Source organism: Acanthamoeba castellanii, assembly GCF_000313135.1.
Source record: "Acanthamoeba castellanii str. Neff unplaced genomic scaffold scf7180000084744, whole genome shotgun sequence".
Classification (NCBI taxonomy): Eukaryota; Discosea; order Longamoebia; family Acanthamoebidae; genus Acanthamoeba; species Acanthamoeba castellanii.
The window spans coordinates 21356-39680 of record NW_004457244.1 but is presented as its reverse complement, the minus strand read 5'-3'; the positions used below and the strand labels follow the sequence as shown (position 1 = coordinate 39680).

At 60.9% G+C, this 18325-nt stretch overlaps 5 protein-coding genes and 1 pseudogene across 5 annotated transcripts in view; 2 read left to right on the top strand and 4 right to left on the bottom strand.

Annotated features, from left to right (window-relative positions):
- Positions 1-2788: 2788 nt before the first annotated feature.
- ACA1_180170 (RNA-binding domain-containing protein) lies at positions 2789-3511 on the bottom strand (the record flags this gene model as incomplete). Its single annotated transcript, XM_004332810.1, has 1 exon — positions 2789-3511. One exon carries the CDS (start codon positions 3509-3511, stop codon positions 2789-2791), a length of 723 nt encoding a protein of 240 aa, XP_004332858.1.
- Positions 3512-3957: 446 nt separating this feature from the next.
- Positions 3958-6131, bottom strand: ACA1_180160 (uncharacterized protein; the record flags this gene model as incomplete). The annotated part of the gene is made up of 5 exons (XM_004332809.1): positions 3958-4010; positions 4124-4667; positions 4843-4977; positions 5109-5251; positions 5492-6131. 5 exons carry the CDS (start codon positions 6129-6131, stop codon positions 3958-3960), a joined length of 1515 nt encoding a protein of 504 aa, XP_004332857.1.
- A 248-nt stretch (positions 6132-6379) lies between these two features.
- Positions 6380-9941, top strand: ACA1_180150 (Ser/Thr protein kinase; the record flags this gene model as incomplete). Its single annotated transcript, XM_004332808.1, has 15 exons — positions 6380-6589; positions 6661-6753; positions 6894-7046; positions 7117-7207; positions 7372-7444; positions 7656-7835; positions 7994-8075; positions 8242-8391; positions 8509-8587; positions 8674-8805; positions 8958-9047; positions 9083-9133; positions 9187-9266; positions 9485-9652; positions 9780-9941. 15 exons carry the CDS (start codon positions 6380-6382, stop codon positions 9939-9941), a joined length of 1794 nt encoding a protein of 597 aa, XP_004332856.1.
- A 182-nt stretch (positions 9942-10123) lies between these two features.
- On the bottom strand, positions 10124-11457 carry ACA1_180140 (protein sym1, putative; the record flags this gene model as incomplete). The annotated part of the gene is made up of 6 exons (XM_004332807.1): positions 10124-10211; positions 10318-10389; positions 10540-10613; positions 10755-10859; positions 11071-11175; positions 11329-11457. The coding sequence occupies 6 exons, from the start codon at positions 11455-11457 to the stop codon at positions 10124-10126; spliced, it is 573 nt and encodes a 190-aa protein (XP_004332855.1).
- Positions 11458-11659: 202 nt separating this feature from the next.
- ACA1_180130 lies at positions 11660-14911 on the top strand (annotated as a pseudogene).
- A 160-nt stretch (positions 14912-15071) lies between these two features.
- ACA1_180020 (uncharacterized protein) overlaps positions 15072-18325 on the bottom strand; it is a gene marked incomplete at both ends in the record, with an annotated part of 5994 nt that continues 2740 nt past the window's right edge. Inside the window, 8 exons of the mRNA XM_004332806.1 lie at positions 15072-15622; positions 15795-16566; positions 16763-16864; positions 17074-17229; positions 17439-17461; positions 17581-17646; positions 17832-17952; positions 18047-18150. Coding sequence (XP_004332854.1) covers positions 15072-15622; positions 15795-16566; positions 16763-16864; positions 17074-17229; positions 17439-17461; positions 17581-17646; positions 17832-17952; positions 18047-18150 — 1895 coding nt within the window. The remainder of the gene's footprint in view (positions 15623-15794; positions 16567-16762; positions 16865-17073; positions 17230-17438; positions 17462-17580; positions 17647-17831; positions 17953-18046; positions 18151-18325) is intronic.

Here is an 18325-nt window from a genome sequence, read left to right as displayed (position 1 = left end):
GTCAACAAGAAAGTATGCCAGCTGCTGGAGGCCGCAACTGATCCCAACAACCTCGCTGCAATGGACCCAACCTGGCTGCCTCCCATCTAGCTATTTCGGAGATTTGGTTTGTTCCGCGAATAAAAGAAATTCGTCTTGCACTGGGGCTCAAGAAATAGCATTCATTTCTATTTACGGCCTGCAATTAAAAAAATTCAATTTTAAGTAAAAAGTTGCCCAGGCGGAGTGAGAACTTGGAGTTATAACTCAGTTTGTAAGGCGGAATGCGCCGCACAGCACGGGCTTCAAGATGAGATAGGACGCAGCACTGCAGGACGGCTCATTGGCCGATGGGACCCTAACACTCCTCAAAAATGATGATTCGTTTTCTCACTTGCTCTGTAAGCTCTTGACCTCGCAATAGAGTCAAAATGCGCTGCAGCGCATGGGCTTCAAGATGTGATAGGACTCAGACCTGTAGGATGCCGCATTGGGCCGCTAGTCCCTCTACGTTTTTGCAGTCTGGCATTTTTTTCTTGGCCACTCAACCGAGAGCACGTGCATTTTTCTCGCTTGCCTTTATAGCTAGAGGCCTGCCTACAAGTTTCCAGACCAATTAGACCATGGGCTACAAGATGCCGTACGATTCAGGGTGCTACGGTGCGATGTCCGCCTCTCGACTGATGGATTGAAATCACCCCATCAAATTAAGGGGATGCAACGAAAACGAGTAAGGGGATGAGTCGCCGCCCGCGATGTCCGCGGATAATGGCGATGTCCGCGGGAGGTTGCGATGTCCGCGGATAATCGCGATGTCCGCGAAAACAAGCCATCCCCTAACACTCGTTAAACTAGTTTAACTCGTTTAATCAGTGTTGCCACAGGTGGTTTGTGGTCATTTGAGTCGTTTTTTTTAACTCCTTTACAGCTAGGTTTATTCAAGTCCTCCCTCTTTTTTTTGCAAGTCAACTTTTTTGCGCGAGCGCGGCCCACAAGACTACTACAGGCAGGTGGGGCGCAAGGAGACTAACGCTCGAAAAAAATTGTTAAAACAGGGAGGTGAATAAGCGTTTTTTACTCGTTCCCGCGGTTTTTACTCGTTTCACACGTTCTCTGTCGGAATTAAGGTTTTCTTAACTTTTTCCTTAGTATTCAATCATCGGTGGAATACCTGTAAGGGACCGGCGCTTTAGTTTTTCTTTTTAATCTTTCCTCAATACACAACTACTCCCACTGCTCGTCGCCCCCTGTTCCACACGACATTCTCTACTCGTTTCACACATTCTCCACTCGTTTCACGAGTGGCCCACACGTTCAACGAGTGGGCAGGTCGTTAAACGAGTTTAATCAGTGTTTTACGAGGGGATGGCTTGTTTTCGCGGACATCGCGATCTCCCGCGGACATCGCGACCTCCCGCGGACATCGCGATCATCCGCGGATAATCGCGACCTCCCCGCGGTGAAGAGTAGGCGGTCCGCGGGAGATCGCGATTATCCGCGGACATCGCGGCCGGCGACTCATCCCCCTAGTTAAACGAGTTAAACGCGTTTAACGAGTGTTACGCGTTTTTGTTGCATCCCCTACACGTTTACGGCATCTTGTAGCACATGGTCTATTTGGTCTGGAAAATTAATGGCAGGCCGCTAGCTATCAAGGCAAGCGAGAAAACTGGTGTTTAATTTGATTGGGTGATTTTCAATCCATCAGTCGAGAGGCGGACATCGCACCGTCGTGGCCTGAATCGTACGCCATCTTGTAGCCCATGGTCTATTTGGTCTGGAAAATTAATGGCAGGCCGCTAGCTATTAAGGCAAGCGAGCAAACACGTGCGCTTTGACTGGAGTGTGCTTTTCTAGCTCCAAGTTGTGAGGCGAACAGCACACTGTGGAGCCCAGAATCGTACGCCATCTTGTAGCCCATGGTCTATTTGGTCTGGAAAATTAATGGCAGGCCGCTAGCTATCAAGGCAAGCGAGAAAACTGGTGAGCTTTGCCTGAGGGAGTGGTTCCAAGTTAGGAGGCGAACGGTGCATTGTAGAGCCCAGAATCGTACGGCGTCTTGTAGCCCCTGGTCTATTTGGTCTGGTAATTGATTTCCAGGCCACCAGCTATCAAGGCAAGCGAGAAAACAGGCGCTCTTTTGTTGTAAGGTTTTGGTCTGCCGTACAAAAATGGCAAGGCATGACTCGGAGCCTTCTCGAGGAACTGTTGTTATTTAATTGCATTAAAAAATATATTTATTATATATTTATTTTTATCTCATTACAATTTTATTTTTGTCGACTTGCTTGGCCCGCTAAGGTGTTGGTCACGTAGTTGGAATCCCACTGGTTGGTCGAGAGCCTGATGTCAGTGTAGCAGTTCTCAGGCTTCTTAGGCTGAACTGAGGGAGACGGGTTCCTTGCACTTGCCACCTCTACGAGGTCGGTGTCGTCATGAAGGCGAACTTGACGGTGCTGCTGCCAATCCGCGATCTCAATCTTGGCAGCGCATGCCTGGCGCTACGCTGTTGGTAGCTCTGTAGTCAGGCCGTCGGAACACAGACAACCACTTGCGTTACAGCTGTGCGTGGCTCTCTCTGAGTATGAAGATGATTAATCAATTCGCAAAATTCAAATTTGATGAGAATAAAGACCTATGGCCTCCATATTTCTCTCCCTTGTTGTAGGTAGGACCCTCCTCTCTTGAGGCTGGAGAGGAGAGACCAGCTCTCGACTGACGTCTTTGATCGCCACACTGCCCAAAAAACCGGTTTGGGCTACACACAAAAAAAAAGCCCTTTGGTCAAAACAGTCCAGGAACATGCTGTTTATGGTGCCAGCTTGGCTACTTTGCGTGGTTCTGTCATGTTGGTCTTGGGGCACATCATCATGTTCCAGGAAAGGGGCACCATGGCAGCGCCTGACACGGAGTGGGTGGCGGACACGACGCCCAGGTCATTCCGTCCTGTGGAGAGGAAGTAGGACCTGGCGTCGCCCAGCGAGAGGACCTCGGCCCGCACCACGTCGCCCGGGCGGAAGGCCTTGTAGAGCTCCACCTGCTCTGTTGCTGTCGCCCGCACGTCCTGGCTCCGCACGATGCCGCTGAAGGTCTCCGGCAGCGCCCTTCGCCCCACGCACGCTATGTTCACGGCGGCCACGCGAGGCGTTACACGAACAACGACCCCCGTCACCACATCGCCTGCTCTTGGCACCCATCCTCCTCCGCCTCCAAGCCCTCGGCCTCCTGCCTTCTCCACGACCACCACACTCTTGCCAGCATCTTCTCCTCCGTTCACTGGCGAGGCCTCTTCGCCGACGTTGAGGCCTTCCCGCCATCGCTGGGCCTCGGCGGGAGAGAGCAGACGGCGGCGCCCCAGCACGGATGCATAAATGTGTGAGCCCCGCACGTAGGTGCCCTCTCCCGCAGCGTAATCCTCTGCGTGCCCGACTCGCTGACCAGGCACCACGACTGCTCCCGCTTCGCTATCATGGTATGAATCGCTCAGCTCCATGGAGGCGGAAGAGGCCGGAGATGTGTTGTCGCTCTCCATCCTGTCCTTTTCTGATTGCGGTGCTGATGATCCAAGATTCTGCGGCCGTTCCCGTTCGTTTCGGAGAAAAGAAACAGAAGAAAATGTTGTTTCTCTTGGCTTTTTTGTGCGTACGAAAAAGAAGGCCACACACGGTGGCGTACAAGTCACGCTGGGCGCCAGGAGCGGAACGTTTGCATGTGCAGACGTCTTCCCTCTCCTTCTCTTTCCTTCTCTCCTCCTTCTTCCTCCTTCCACCCCTCGCGTCCGGTCTCCCTCGCTCTGCGCACTGCTGCCGCTGTCGAAGATCGGCCGAAAGGGGAAAGGAGCAAGTGTCACTTCGCCGTTGATGTGTCGTTGATGTGCCCTACGCGTGCGCCCGTCGTTACCATCTCTCTGTCGCTGGCTCAAGAGTAGTACTCCCATTGATCTCCTCTCTCTCTCTCTCTCTGCCCTCGCCCTCGCACTCAAACCCACCTTGCTTCTTGCCCCTCGGGATCTGGCTCGGGTTGCCCGCCCCCTGGTGCTGCGGAGCCAACCAAAGAGCCAACGCAGCGTGGGAATGGTGTGGTGGTGGTGGTGCGGTCAGGCATTCCGTCGTTGCCGCCAGGGGGGGGGTGAGGAAGAACGCACTTGGTAGATGGCTCTTGCTTACATCGGCCTGCTGTGGTGGCAGGTGTGGATTCTCCTCTTCACCCTCGACGACTTGGAACTCCATCGGCTGCGGTTGCGCCTCGTGCTCGTGTGCCAACTCGTGCTCCAGCTGGTGATGGTGATGGTGATGGGCGTGGTGGTGGTGGTGATGATGATGATGATGGGCGTGGTCGTGGGGCAAGGGCGGCTCCTGCCCGACCACCAGAGTGGTTGCGCTCCAGTGCTCCTCCTCCTGGTGCTGTTGTTCCTGGTGCGGTTGTTCCGGCCCTCCATTCGATTGCGCGCGGTCTTGCTCGGCGTGTCGCACTTGCTCTTCTTGCGACAGCAGCTCCGAGCTGTGGGAAGCTTCGCCCTGCTGGTCGCCGACTCGGGTATCGTGGTGGTGATGGTGGTGGTGGTGGTGGTGCACCCCTGGCATGTGCTGCTCGTCGGTTTGTGCAATGATCTCGGGTGACGTGTCCCCGCCCTCTTCATCCTCGCGCTTCCTCTTGCGCACCGCGAAGGTTTCCTCATAGCTCTCCTCCTGGAGAGCATCAACATCACCCGGATAATCGTCGTTGTCGTCGTCGTCGTCGTCGCCATGGACGATGATGGCGTAACCCCACCCACTGGTCAGGCGCATGCTCGACGAGAGGGAGGGAGGGAGAAATAGAGAAGAGAGCAAGACGAGGAGATGGGGATATGGGATATGATGGTACCTGTTGGGTGGTGTAACCGACCTGCTGCTCGTAAGCCTGTTGTGCGATGTCATACGCGGGTTGGTCGTGACCGTGTGTTTCGTAGCCCTGCTGAGCCACCGCGTGGTGTTGGCCGTCATACCCCTGCTGTTCATACTGCATGCATGGCCACAAACCGCACGCACGCACGCACGCGTACGAGTCAGGCATGTATAGGATTGACCCACCAGCCACCAGCCACCGCCGCCGCGCAAACGTCGGCGTGCGGGCAGGCAGGGAGGGATTACGGATTGCTGCTGTTTGCTGAGTTCGGCCATCATCTGCAGCTGGAAGGGCATCATGAGAGGCGGGCCTGCGACGGCCGCTTCCTGCAGCATCGGAGGTAGTGGCGGAAGGTTGGCGAGCAACGCCTGCTGATCTTCGCCCACACCTGGCACCCCAGCCCCCATGTCTGGCCCATCATCATCATCACCACCACGGTGGCGGTGGCGGTTCGTTTGGCCAGCCAGCCAATCGATGGACCCATGGGTCATGTCAGTCAACTAAAGAAGAAAGAAGAAGAACGACCCCCCCGGCACGACACCCGCTAGCGGGGCCTTTTTTTCCCTTTGGGCGGGTGTTGCCGCGGATGCAAGAGAAGGGGGGCGGGGCGGGGCAGGAAGGGAGGTACCTGTCGGTTGGCCCTGGATTTGCTGCTGCTGGGCCTTCTTGCGGGCGCGTTCGCGTCGCTTCTGGTGGGCGGCACAGAATCGACGCTTGGTGATTTGCTTCTGGCACCCGACGAAGGCGCAGTTGTATGGGGTGGGGGGCTTCCGCGGTCGCCCTCTCTTGCGCGTGGCAGGCGGGGTGCCCACCGCCATGTGGTTGTGGTTGTGGTCGTGGTCGTGGTCGTGGTTGTGGTCGTGGTTGACACCACCGCCACCACCACCGGCAGCCCCCTCTCCGCCGTGGCCATCTCCGACTACGGCCCCGAGCGAGCCTCCCGGGACCCCGGTGTGATCTCCACTTCCTCCGCCGGCCCCTCCTCCGCTGCCGTCGGCACCCGAGGAAGCTGCGGTGCTGTAGTAGGAAAGAGAGAGTATCGAGGGCGGTAGCCCCGGCAATCCCTGTGCCGACCCCGTCTGATCCACCTCGACCGTCGGGAGCGGCTCCTGGAGGGTGCCATGATGGTGCGTGGCGTGGTGGAGCGATGTGGCGTGAGACACATGCGCGTGATTGAGGTGGTGGAGGGCTTGGTGATGATGAATCGCGCCGTGATGTTCGAGCCCCTCATGGCCTATGATGTGGACTTGTGGGTCGCTCTGCTCCATGACTCCTCTCTCCTCTCCCTCTACAGATGTGAATGTACGCGGTACCCTCCTTCCCTCGTTCGTTCGCCTTCCGTCTTTTCCTTGGGGTGGCCGTTACAATTGCCCCCCCCCCATGCCTACCGCGCGTGCACAAATCGTGCGCCGTCCTTTTCCCTTTTATTTCTTCTGGGGGAGCAGTTTCCCAGAGACAAGCGAGACGAGGCCACGCACAAAATAAGCGGGCACATCATCATCATCATCAAAAGGGGATGCTGGGCCAAATCAAAGGGGAGAAATTGGCGGCCATGGTCAAGCACATGATAGATGACATCTCCACGGAAGACCCCGAGGCCGTGTTCGAGTTGCAAGAGAAGCTTGGGAAGGGTTCTTATGGCATGGTCTACAAGGGGCGCAACCGTACCTCCAACGAGACCCTCGCCGTCAAAATACTTGCCCTCGACGACGAAGCCACCCTCAAGGTCCAGCAGCATCTCCTCCCCTCCCCCCGCGGTTCGTTCGCCTCACACAACTATTGGTGGGCGGGAGGCAGGACGTGAGAGGTGAGATCAAGATTCTTGCAACCTGCAACCACGCCAACATAGTGCGCTACGGAGGCAGCTACTTTAAGGACGAAAAGCTATGGGTGCGTGTTTTCCCAGCCACCGCCCACCGCCGCCCACCGCCCACCGCCCCCAATCCCTTTGCGGTTGCAGCGCGTTCTCTCACGCACGCACGCACGCACGCACGCACGCACATCGCGTTGTTGCGGTGCGTGGCGTGCAGATCTGCATGGAGTACTGCGGGGGAGGGTCAGTGAGTGATCTGTGCGTGATTTTGGACTCGGGCCTGCAAGAAGACCAGATCGCCATCATCTGTCGCGAGGCCCTCAAGGTTTGTCCGGCGCTCACCTCCTCGTCTGCCATTTACGTCGGTCTGGTGCATGCGCGCGCGCCTCCATTTGTTGGAAGCGATACCGCGGGGGCACTGATGACGGCGGCGGTGGCAGGGCCTCAACTACCTCCACAACGGGACCAAGATCCACCGGGACATCAAGGGGGGCAACATCCTGCTCACCGAAAGCGGCGATGTCAAGCTGGGTGCGCCGCCTTGGTGGACCACAAGACAGCCAACCAGCCATCCAGTGTTGCTTCTGTTATGTTATGTTATGTTATTCGCACAAGTGTCTGCCAAACTCACGTCTCGTGTCTCTGTATGTCGTGCGCATCGCGTGTGGTGGTTTTGTTGGCGGGGCGGGGCGCAGCCGACTTTGGCGTGTCGGCAACGCTCTTCAACAACTTTTCCAAGCGGAACACATTCGTGGGCACGCCCTACTGGTGCGCATACATATGCCCTCTTCCTCTGCTCCTGCTCTGCTCTGCTCTCTCCATCTGCTCTCAAGACCCAGAGCAGAGCAGAGCAGAGTAGAGGTCACTCACGACTTCTTCCTTCCGCTGGTCGGCATCTTCGCTTAGTGTGTTGTGTGTGTGTGTGTGCGTGTGCGTGCGTGCTTGTGTGTGTCGCGTGATGCGTGCGTGGGATTCGCAGGATGGCGCCCGAGGTCATCAAGGAGCATCCCTACGATGGGAAGGCGGACATCTGGTCACTTGGCATCACGGCCATCGAGATGGCGGAGACCTTCCCCCCCTACCACGACACCCACCCCATGCGCGTCCTCTTCATGATCCCCCGCAACGAGCCCCCCACCCTGCAGGACAAGGCCAAGTGGTACCTACCCCCGCATCGCGTTGCCAGCCCTCCCCCCCTCCGCTATCGCCGCCCCTGCCGTTGGCTCCCCCTGGGGGGGATCGTGCGCCTGCCTGCTCAAACATCGCGATGTGCTGCTGATCGTGGTGATGATATGGCGATATGGCGATATGGCGCAGGAGTCCGGAGTTCCACTCCTTCGTGGCTGCTTGCCTTACCAAGGATCCGCATCAGCGTCCGTCTGCTGAGAAACTACTCGAGGTAGGCCTCTCCTCTCCTTCCTCCCTCACTCTCTGCCGATCTTATATATACGCACACGCACACAACACACACACACTGTGTCGTGTGCCCGTCTGTGCGTGCCGTCGGAGCCGGTGCCCATCGCTAACGCTCCACGCCATGCGTTGGATGCCGGTGGTTGTCGCAGCACCCGTTCGTAGCCAACTGCAAACCCAAGACCGTGCTCGTCGATCTCATCAACAAGTGCAAGAACATCGTTGCGCGCCAAGGTCGCATTATCAAAGATGCCGACGAAGACGAGGGCACCTACGGCGAGGACGAGAACGCTCACGGCACGGTACGCAACCCGCCCACCAGCCAGCCAGCCAGCCAGCCAGCCAGCCAGCCAGCCAGCCACCTCCCGCCCCTCGCCTTCCCCTCACCCAATGCCTTGGTGTCGTGCTCGCGAGCGCAGGTGGTGGCGCACGTGACCGAGTCGTGGATCAACAAGGAGGACGACGAAAGCTACGACACCGGCACCACGATCATGCGAGGTGAACTCTCCCCTCCCCTCATCCACCCCACTACCGAAGGCACTCGGCGCGTGGAGCTGTCAGCGCTCACCCTCCCGTCCCCAAAGGGATGGACGCGTGTGGCACATCGTCGGAGTTCGATAACTCAACGACCATCATGCGCCTCGACGACGACAAGGAGGCCACCACCCCGTTCGACTCCTCCACCACCATCATGCATGCCTCCGAGTACGACTCGGGTACAACAGAGTCACATTGCTCAATCACCACCCCCACCCCCACCCCCACCCCCACCCCCACCCCCATCCCCGTGATCATGTCGTGTGCCGCGTTGCACCCTCGACACACGCCCCTCCTCCTCACCAACACAACTCGTGTGTCGCGTGTGTAGGCACCACCATTATGACGGGTACTACGATGATGAAACCCGACGATATGCCCTTCGACTCCTCCACCACCATCATGCGTCTCACCGACGAAGGTGCCCTCCTTCTCCGTTTGGATGGCGGCAGGCAGGAGGTGACACGGAGGAGAAGGAGGCGATGGTGGGGTTCGCGGGCTCTCAGTGTGCGTGCACTAACGCGTGCGTGTGCCCCCACGTTGGCGTGCTGCACGTGCAGACAAAGACGGCGGGTTTTCCACGTACGTGGTGGCCGACAAGGAGGAGCGGCCACGGAAGGAAGGAGGCTCGACAGGTACCGTGCGAACCTACTCCACCCTCCGCCGCAAGGTCGCCGACGACCCCACTCGCGGCTTCGGCCTCTCCGACAAGGCACCCCACCCACCCACCCACCCACCCACCACCGCTGCTGCTGCTGCTGCTGCTTTTCCTGCCACGCACCGCCCACCCCCCGCGGGGGCATGCCCCCCCCGCGGCTGGGCGCCTCTGGCTGACTGGTGGGTCACGCACGTACGCAGCTGCAAAACATCTACGGCAAGGGCTGCACCATCCAGATCCCCTTCCTCAACCTCAACTACATATCCCCCGAGTGGCTGTTGCGCAAGGACGACGCCAATGGGGAGGCCGTGGCCGACACCATGCATGAGCTTGCCCTCGCGGGTTCCGCCGCCGCGCCCTCGCCGCTGGTACCGCCACCCTCCCCCCCCCCGCACAACTCCACCACATCATATGATGTGGGGGAGGACCTTGGGCGCTGCGTCTGCTTCTGCTTCTGCCGGCTGGGGAGTTGGGCTGAAGCCACCTCGCGGGCAGGTGCTGGTGCCCTCGAGCCCGACGCTCGGCAACTTGGTCAAGACGCTGGGGTACCACAAGCAGTGCCAGAAGTACGTGCCCATGACCCCCAAGGAAAGCGAGCAGAATGCCCGCATCGTCAACGAGCTCTCCTCCACCCTCAAGACCATCTTCAAGGTCTAGTCGTCGTCGTCGTCGTTCGTCGTGGTGACCCCCCCCCCGATTTGTACAAAAACCTGCGCCGCTGCAAGAGAGAGAAGCGCATCCGAGCAGGGCGAAAGCGAGCTGCTTGCTGCTGCTGCTGCTGCTGGAACGTTTCACATCATCGCCACTAACATCACGTCGTTGCGCGCGCGCGGGGGCAATCACTCGTCGCGAGAGGCGGGCACGGGCACGTGGTCCACGTCCTTGTGGGCCTGGTGGGAGAGGTACATGGACCACCCAAACTGGCCCCTGTTTGTCCCTCCTCCACGCCGGAGGTGGAGGAGAGGTCGTGAGTATGTGGGGAGAGGGGGGGCGGATAGAGATGGGTGGTGGCCGGGTGGCGGGGGAGGGGTACAAGTTGGCCCATAGCACGCGCAGGGGCAGGGGAACGAGGTAGAAGTTGGCCAACTGAATCGCTGGCCACACCCTACACACACCCCAGACGAGTTAGGGCAAACCAGCCCCCAACCACTGCCGACAGCACCACAAGCCAGCAGCAGCGGCCACAAGCCAGCCCGATGGATGTGGCTGGGCGCGTGGATCATCGTTGATTGGGGGGGGGAAGGGCTGAGCGTACTTCCAGTTCATGACGAGCGTGGGCCAGAAGTGATTTTTGAGCTTGTTCTCGATCTGCGCCGGCGATTGTCCCTCCTACGACGACGCCCCCCACCCACCCAAACCACAGTGTAGTCGTTGTATGTTGGGTGGGTGTCGCGGTGGTCGTGGTGGTCGCGGTGGTCGTGGTGTGTAAGTGGCTTTAGGGGTGGTGGTAGAGGTGGGTGGGGTGTGTACCATGAGGCCCATGAGGCTGAAGAAGGAAAAGCAGACGAGAGGCCCGATGATGGCCTGGTCCAGCCCCACCTTCACGAGAGGTCCCACCTTGCTGGCCGGCACCACCTGGTGGTCGGTACGGTGGCGGGTGGGGTGGGGTGGGAGGGGCAGCACGATGACGGCGGCCCACCGCACAAAAAGGCAAGGGCGGAGTGGGGGTTGTTTGGGGGTTTCGTGTCAGAAGCGACACAGAGGAAGACCCCCTCCCCCCCAATGGATGGACGGATGGAGAGGAAGGGAGGAGGAGGCAAAGCAGCAGCAGCAGCAGAAGTAGTACCTTGTCGAGGATGGCGAACCACTTGTGCATGACAGGGCCAATGAAGAACACACCAAACGCTCCCTGCCGCGCTGTACGCAACGCGTCGTAGCGCCACACCCCGCCCTGCAGCATTGCCCCACCCCACCACCACCAGCAGCAGCAGCCACCCGATCGTGTGCCATGCACGCCCCCCCCCGCTCGTCAACCACACCGCGGCACCATTACCCCCCCCCTCCACAACAAAGCGGGCGGGCGAGTGGTCTGGGAGGGGCGTACGGCGGGGGTGTGGGTGCGCTCAATGACCAGCTGTTGCATGGCATCGCCCAGTCCCATGATGGCACCGGCCGTCAGAGCCTTGGTGGCGAGGGGTCGCCGTTCCAACAGTGTCCGATAGGCCGCCCACATACTTCGTTGCCGACTCTCGTTCTTCTTGTCTTTCGAAAAAACAAAAAAACAGGTCCTTGGCCTGGCCTGGCTCTTCCGAGCCCGGCTTTTTCCGCCCTGGGACTTGAATGATAGGAATGCCTCAGGGCATTTTCACATTTTTCCTTTCCTCTCGGAAAGGAAAAGGAGCAAAAGGAAAAGAAGCCCGCAAGAAAGAAAAAAGATGCACAGGCGACTACTGGTGGCGGCCCCACGAGGAGGACGCGCAGCAGCAGCAGCACCGAATGCTGCTTCTGCTGGGGGCGGCGCGGCACCACTTGCTCGCCACAGTGGGGCTTCCGGATTCCCCCCTCGTAGGTGCCTCGCCACCACCGCCAGCAGCAGCCGGTTGAAGCACCACCCGGCGGGGTGGGAGGTGGTGGTGGGGCTGGAGCTGCACGCCCAGATCCTCTCGCAGTCCAAACTTTTCTCCGGTACGCACGGACGCTCTGTTGTTTTGTTCGAACATTTCGAAATGTTCTGCTATGGTTATGGCATTGTGTGGTATGTACGTGGTGGCTGCTGCTGCTGCTCAGCCTCCTGGAGTGGCAACTGTCGCCCCCTACTCGCCCCGTCTCTCACCGTACTGCCATCCATGTACGTGGTGGTACACATCGGTGCCGCCGCCGCCGCCACGTGCAGGCGCTCGTGCCCAGTTCGGAGGAGCGAGCAACGCGCAGGTGGCGCTCTTTGATGCCGCCTACCCGGGCACCCTTCCGGTTCCCTGCCCACCAGCCACCACCAGCAGCCACCAGCAGCCAGCCACCACTCACCAGCCACCACCAGCCACCACCAGCCACCACTCACCAGCAGCAGCACCCCAGCCGCCAGCAACCACCACCAATGCCTTCCGTCACACCACCAGCCACTACGCAGCACCACCCGCGCGGGGCAGAGCTGGACCATTCACTGAGGTCTCACGTTGCCAACTAACAACGTGTGTCGTGCGTGTCGTGGCGAATGAGTGCAGGCGCTCAACGAGGAATGCGTGCGGCAGGCGGTGAGGGTGGGACTCGCGCTGGGCGGGCAGGTCAACCTCCGCTCGCGATTTGACCGCAAGCACTACTTTTACTGCGACATGCCATCGGGCTACCAGATCACACAAAATACCCGTATGCCCTCCTGCCGCCAAGAGCCCCCCCGACACACACGCGCACCAACAGCTGCACGTGCGCGCTGCTAACAAGCGCGTGCCGGTGGCCATTTGGCTCTCCTCTGCCGCCTCCTCCCTCTACAGACCCGATAGTGACCGGTGGGCACCTAACCATCTTCCCCTTTGATGAGTCGCGGCGGCGTTCTATCGCGCTCCATCGCGTCCAGCTCGAGCAGGTGGGCTTCCTCCCCACCTTTGCATGCGCATCCCCCCCCTCCTCGTCGGAACTGCCCGCCTCACCTCCACACCTTCTCTCGCTCTCTTCTCTTGTCGATCCCTCTTCTGTCCCCCCCTATTGGGTGTGTGTCGTGTGTGTCGTGTGTGTGGGGATGCAGGACAGCGGCAAGTCGTACCACGACCAGCACCCGCTCAACACGCTGGTGGACCTCAACCGGGCGGGCTTCGCCCTCCTCGAAATCATCTCCCAGCCGGACCTTTGGTACGCCCCAACCGTGTGTGTGCGTGTGTGTGCGTGCGTGTGTGTGCTCTCTCTCTCTCTCTCCTTCCCCCCCTATCTGGGACCTACTCACTGTCCTCCCCTCCCGCCGCCGTCTGGTGGTGGACGCGGGCGAGGTGGGCACAGCTCGGGGGAGGAGGCAGTGGAGTACCTGCAGAAGATGCAAATGCTGCTCCACTGCGTCGGGGCGTCGGACCCTCGGCTCATGGACAAGTCCTCCCTCCGCTGCGATGTCAATGTATCCGTCAACCGGTTCGTGCGCCGCCATTGAACCACCAGCACCACCAGCAGCCACCAGCAGCCACCAGCAGCCACCAATCCAACGGCTTTGTCGTGTCGTGTCGTGTCGTGTCGTGTCGTGTCGTGTCGTGTCGTGTCGTGTCGTGTCGTGTCGTGTCGTGTGGCCAGGGTGGGCGGACCCCGAGGCACGCGCTGTGAGGTCAAGAACGTGAACTCGCTCAAGCAAATCCAGCGTGCCATCGGTCCCGCCCGCCTCTCCTTTTGCGCACGCGGTCAGGAGACTGACCGAGCAGGTGGGCGCGGGGGCGGACGGGGTCATCGCACAGAGTACGAGACCGAGAGGCAGATCGAGCTGCTGGAGGGCGGCGGAGTGATAGAGCAGGAGACGCGCTACTTCGATCCCCACCTCGACAGAACCGTTCGCCTCCGATCCAAGGAAGATGAAGTCGACTACCGGTACCGACGGGAGCCCCCTTCCACCCAGCGATACCTTGCTGCACGTGTGTGTGTGTCGTGTTGTGTGTCGGTGTGTGTCGTGTGGTGACCCAACGCCTGGTGGCTTGGGGGGGGGCAAGGTATTTTCCGGAACCGGACCTTCCGCCGCTGGTGATCGAGGAAGGCCTGGTGGAGCAGATCCGGGCCGAGCTCCCGGAGCTTCCTGACGACAAGTGCCGTCGCCTGGTGGCCGACTATGATCTGCCGCTCTACGACGCCCAGGTGCTCGTGGACACCTACGGCGCGACCCACTTCTTCGAGGCACCCCTCTCCCCTCCCCCCGTTCTCCCCTGCCCGTCTGCCCGTCCTGCCTGCCTTGTAGTTGGTTGTTCTTTTCGCTTTTTCGCTTTTTCGCTTTGGCTGATGGTGGCTGGTGGCTGGTGGCTGGTGGTGGGTTCCATGGACGGGGGACAGCAAGCCGTGCGGGAAGGAAGACGCCAAGGATCGCAGAGCAGCAGCAGCGAGGAGCCGAAGAAGCGGGAGGAGGAGGAGGAGGAGGCCAAGGGGTCCACCAAGCTGCATCGGATGATGGCGAGCTGGGTGACATCAGAGCTGTTTGGGCGGCTGGCGTCGGCGGGCAAGTCCGTCGAGGAGAGTCCCGTGACGCCGGGGCAAGTGAGTTCCATCGTGGGCCTCATCCACGCCGGGACCATCTCCAGGGCCACCGGAAAGCAAGTCCTCGACCTCATGGCCCTCGGCGATTCTCGCCTGGCTCCCGACATTGTGCAGGCCAAGGGGTGGCAACTCACCCACGACGCCTCTGCCCTCGAACAGCTGGTCCTCCAGGTACAACCCCCCCAGCACCCCCCACCCCCGCGCCTCTTTCCTTCCTTTCTTCTCGGAGGAGGGAGGGAGGGAGGCCTCATGGCCGCCGCCCTGTCACACTCTCCACGCGCCCAAACCAAACCCGCAACATCAATCAGGTGGTGGGTACCTACCCCAACGACGTGGCGCGCTACCGCAGCGGGGAGGTCAAGCTCAAGCGGTTCTTCGTCGGAGAGGTGATGAAGGCCTCCAAGGGTCGCGCGGACCCCAAGACCATCAACCAGCTGCTCGAGCAGCACCTCGCAGCGGACCACCACCCCCAATAACGATGGCAGTGAGAAGGGTTCTCAGAATACAGCCCACAACCACACCCAACCCGCGAGGTGGGCAGGAGGAGGAGGCCTGGCAGGCAGGCAAGCAGGCGGGCAGGCAAGCAGGTGAAGCGGGCGACGATCGTCGCGTTGGTGGCTACGCAGACTACTACTACTACTGGAAGAGGGCGTTTATCGGGGCGGAAGAAGGGGGAGAGGCGGCCTCGGGGTCTGCCATGGCGTGCTTGCGGAGGGCCTGCCGCAGAGCGTTTTCGGCGCTCGCGTCGGGGACGAGGTCCGGGCTGCCGGGCGTGCGCCAGGCACGCAGGAGGAAGCCGAAGCACTTGGTGGCGGACACGGGATAGCTCTGCCGGGCCAGGCGGTAGCACTCCACGAAGTCGTCGAAGCGATGCGTGCGCAGGTACTCCTCGCCGACTCGCCACAGCGTGCGCAGGAACAGCGGGTGGTGGTGGGCTCCGGCTTCCACCCCCGGCGCTTCGTCGAAACCGAAGACGTCCGTCGACTCCTGTGCCTCCTCCTGCTGCTGCCGCTGCTGCTGCTCGTGGTGGACAGTACCCACTGCGGCGGAGGGGGGCGTTTTGGCGAGGAGCTTGGCGAACTGGGCTCGGCGGTCATTTCGCTGCTTGATGAGGTAGGACGAGTACTTGGGGTTGAGTTGGCGCCCCAGGAAGTCGGGCCGCCCGCCACCGCCGTCGGCCGCCTGCGCTGCGGGTCCCGAGGAGGAGGAGGAGGCGGCGGAAGAAGGGTTCTCGTGAGTAGGAGGAGGGCTGTGGTGGTGGTGGTGGTGGTGGTGGAGGAGGAGGAAGCGGAGGTAGTGTTCAGCGTGCGGGAGGCGCCCGGAGGCCGTGAGGTGGAAGATGAGGTGGTTGTAAGTCACGCGGTCGGGGGCTGGCGCCATTGGCGGCGAGGTCGCGCCAGGCCAGCAGTTCGAGGGGTGTCATCTGGGACGCCGTGCGCTCGGCGGGCAAGTAGGCCGGCAGGGGCAGCGGACGCTCGGCGTACCGCTTCTGGAGCTCGGCCAGCGGGAGGCGCGTCCACGCCTCCGCCTCGTCCTGCTGCTGCTGCTGCTGCCCGCGTTGTTGCTTGGCGCGGGGCGGCGGCGGCGGGGCAGGGGCGTCGTGATGGGCGGCGAGTAGGAGGAGCTCGTCATGGAGGTGGTCGATGTCGTGGCAGGAGACGTCAAGGAGGTCCTCGGTGCCGACGAGCTTGACGAGCGAGTTGAAGGTGGCCGTGGGCACCCCGCGCGCCGAGGAGGAGGGCGAGGCAGCCTGCTCGCGGAGGTGCTGCCGCCGCATGGAGAAGTAGACCGAGAGGGCCTTCATGAGGGCCTCGCGCCCGGCCTCGCGCAGCTCGGGCGTGTTGCGCGGGGAGAGCCAGGGCGGCCCACGCGGGAACGCGGTATGCTGGGTGAAGTTGGCGTAGACGTTGATGAGGGTCGTGTAGGTGTGCTGGTTGGGCATCACCCCGGCACCCTCCATCATCTCCAGCACCTGCGCGGTCATGTCCAGCGAGGGCTGCGGCTGCAGCGAGATGCCCAGCAGCAGCTGGTTGAACAGCTTCACGTCCGCACGCTCCTGCCGCAGCCACGCCCCGCCCACGCCCCTTCCTCCTCCTCCTCCTCCTCCTCTCCCGCTCTCCTCCGCATCGCCCTGCTTTTTAGATAGATAGATAGATAGATAGATAGATAGATAGATAGATAGATAGATAGATATCCCGACGATACACGTATCCCACCATCAGCCACCACCAGCCCCGGTCAGCACCCAGCCACCACCAGCGCACCACCACGAGCCACCACGGCAGGCGGAGGAGGAGGAGGAGACATCAAAAGCAGTGCGTGGGTACCTGGAGGGCGGAGACGACCAGGGGCAGAGCGGCCTCGACCAGGCCCGTGAGGCACATGCCGTACACGAGCGAAGAGAGGAACTGGGCCTTGGGTTTTACTCCCTGCACGCGCGTCATTCCGGTGCGCACGTCCACACGCGTGAATACATCTCTACATCTCTACCCATATGAGGGGGACCTCACACGACGTACACGACACACGACGTACACGATACGCATGCCACACGAGATACACACGACACGCATGACACACAGCCCCGGGCGGTGCGGTGGGCACGATATGGTGGGTGCGGTGGGTGGGGAATGCGCACGTGGGCCTGCATCTCGAGGAGCAGTTGGGAGTAGGCGTCCTGGATGTGGCCGGGCGACGCCGCCCGGAGCACATTGGACTCATCAAAGTTGTAGAGCTGCGCCGTGACGAGGGCCGCCGGCTGGAGAGAGCCCACCTCCCGTGCCACCACCTCCGACTGCCCCGCCGCCGCGCACGCAAGAGGTGAGGGTGGGATGCGGTGGCCGAGAGGAAACGCGGCGCCACGTGGTTTTCCACATGAATATGGAAATATTGATATTGATAATAGGTATAGATGTGTGTCGTGTGTCGTGTGTATCTGGCATACAAGAGGCTTTTTGATAGTAAAGAGAGGAAGGTACCTGAGCGCGGAGGAGGGCCTCGAACGTTTTCGTGGTCGGTTTCACCCCCTGCGCGGATTCCCGAGGTGGAGGTGGATGTGGGCGCGCGCGCGCGCATATGTTGTGTGCTGCGGGTTAGGGCCGGCAGCGGGGCTTCCGCGCGGTGGTGGGTGGTGGTGGGTTGGTACGTGCCTTGCGTAGCATGGCGTTGTAGTAGCGCACAGCGCCCACCGCATCTCCCCGCAGTGCGAACCCTGCAGCGACGCCCGACGAGGTCAGGCCAACCGTCGTGTGTGACACGCACACGGCACACGACCCACGGCACAAGCCAAGACGTGCAGTGCTGATCTCGCGTGGGGGGGCAGGGAAGAGATGGACAGATGAAGAGAGAGAGAGAGATAGAGAGACGTCTGCTGGGTGCCCCAATTAATTGACGCACCTTTGAGGATGGTGTTGTGGGTGGCGATGTCGGGCTGAAGGCCGTGGGTCTGGATGTCCTCCACCAGGGTGAGCGCCCGGTCGACCTGGCCCAGCCTGGGAGCGCCGTCAGATTTCTCTTCCTGCGGAGCGCCGTGCGTGTGTGCCATGCGTGCGTCGTGTGGTGTTGCGCGTCGTGTGGTGTCGCGCGTCGTGTGTGCGGTCCTCGTACCGTACGAGAGCGTAGATGGCCGGGTTGAACTGGCGGAGGGTGAGCTGCTCGCCCAGGAAGGAGCCCTCGGAGCGTAGGATCTCCTCCAGCAAATGGAGCGCCCCGTCCCCTGTGGTGGGTGGGTGGGTGGGTGGGTTGGGCAGGAGAGGGCACGGAAACGGGCGGGAGGATGGTGATGGTGATGGTGATGGTGATGGTGATGGTGATGGTGATGGTGATGGTGATGGTGATGGTGATGGTGATGGTGATGGTGATGGTGATGGTGATGGTGATGGTGATGGTGA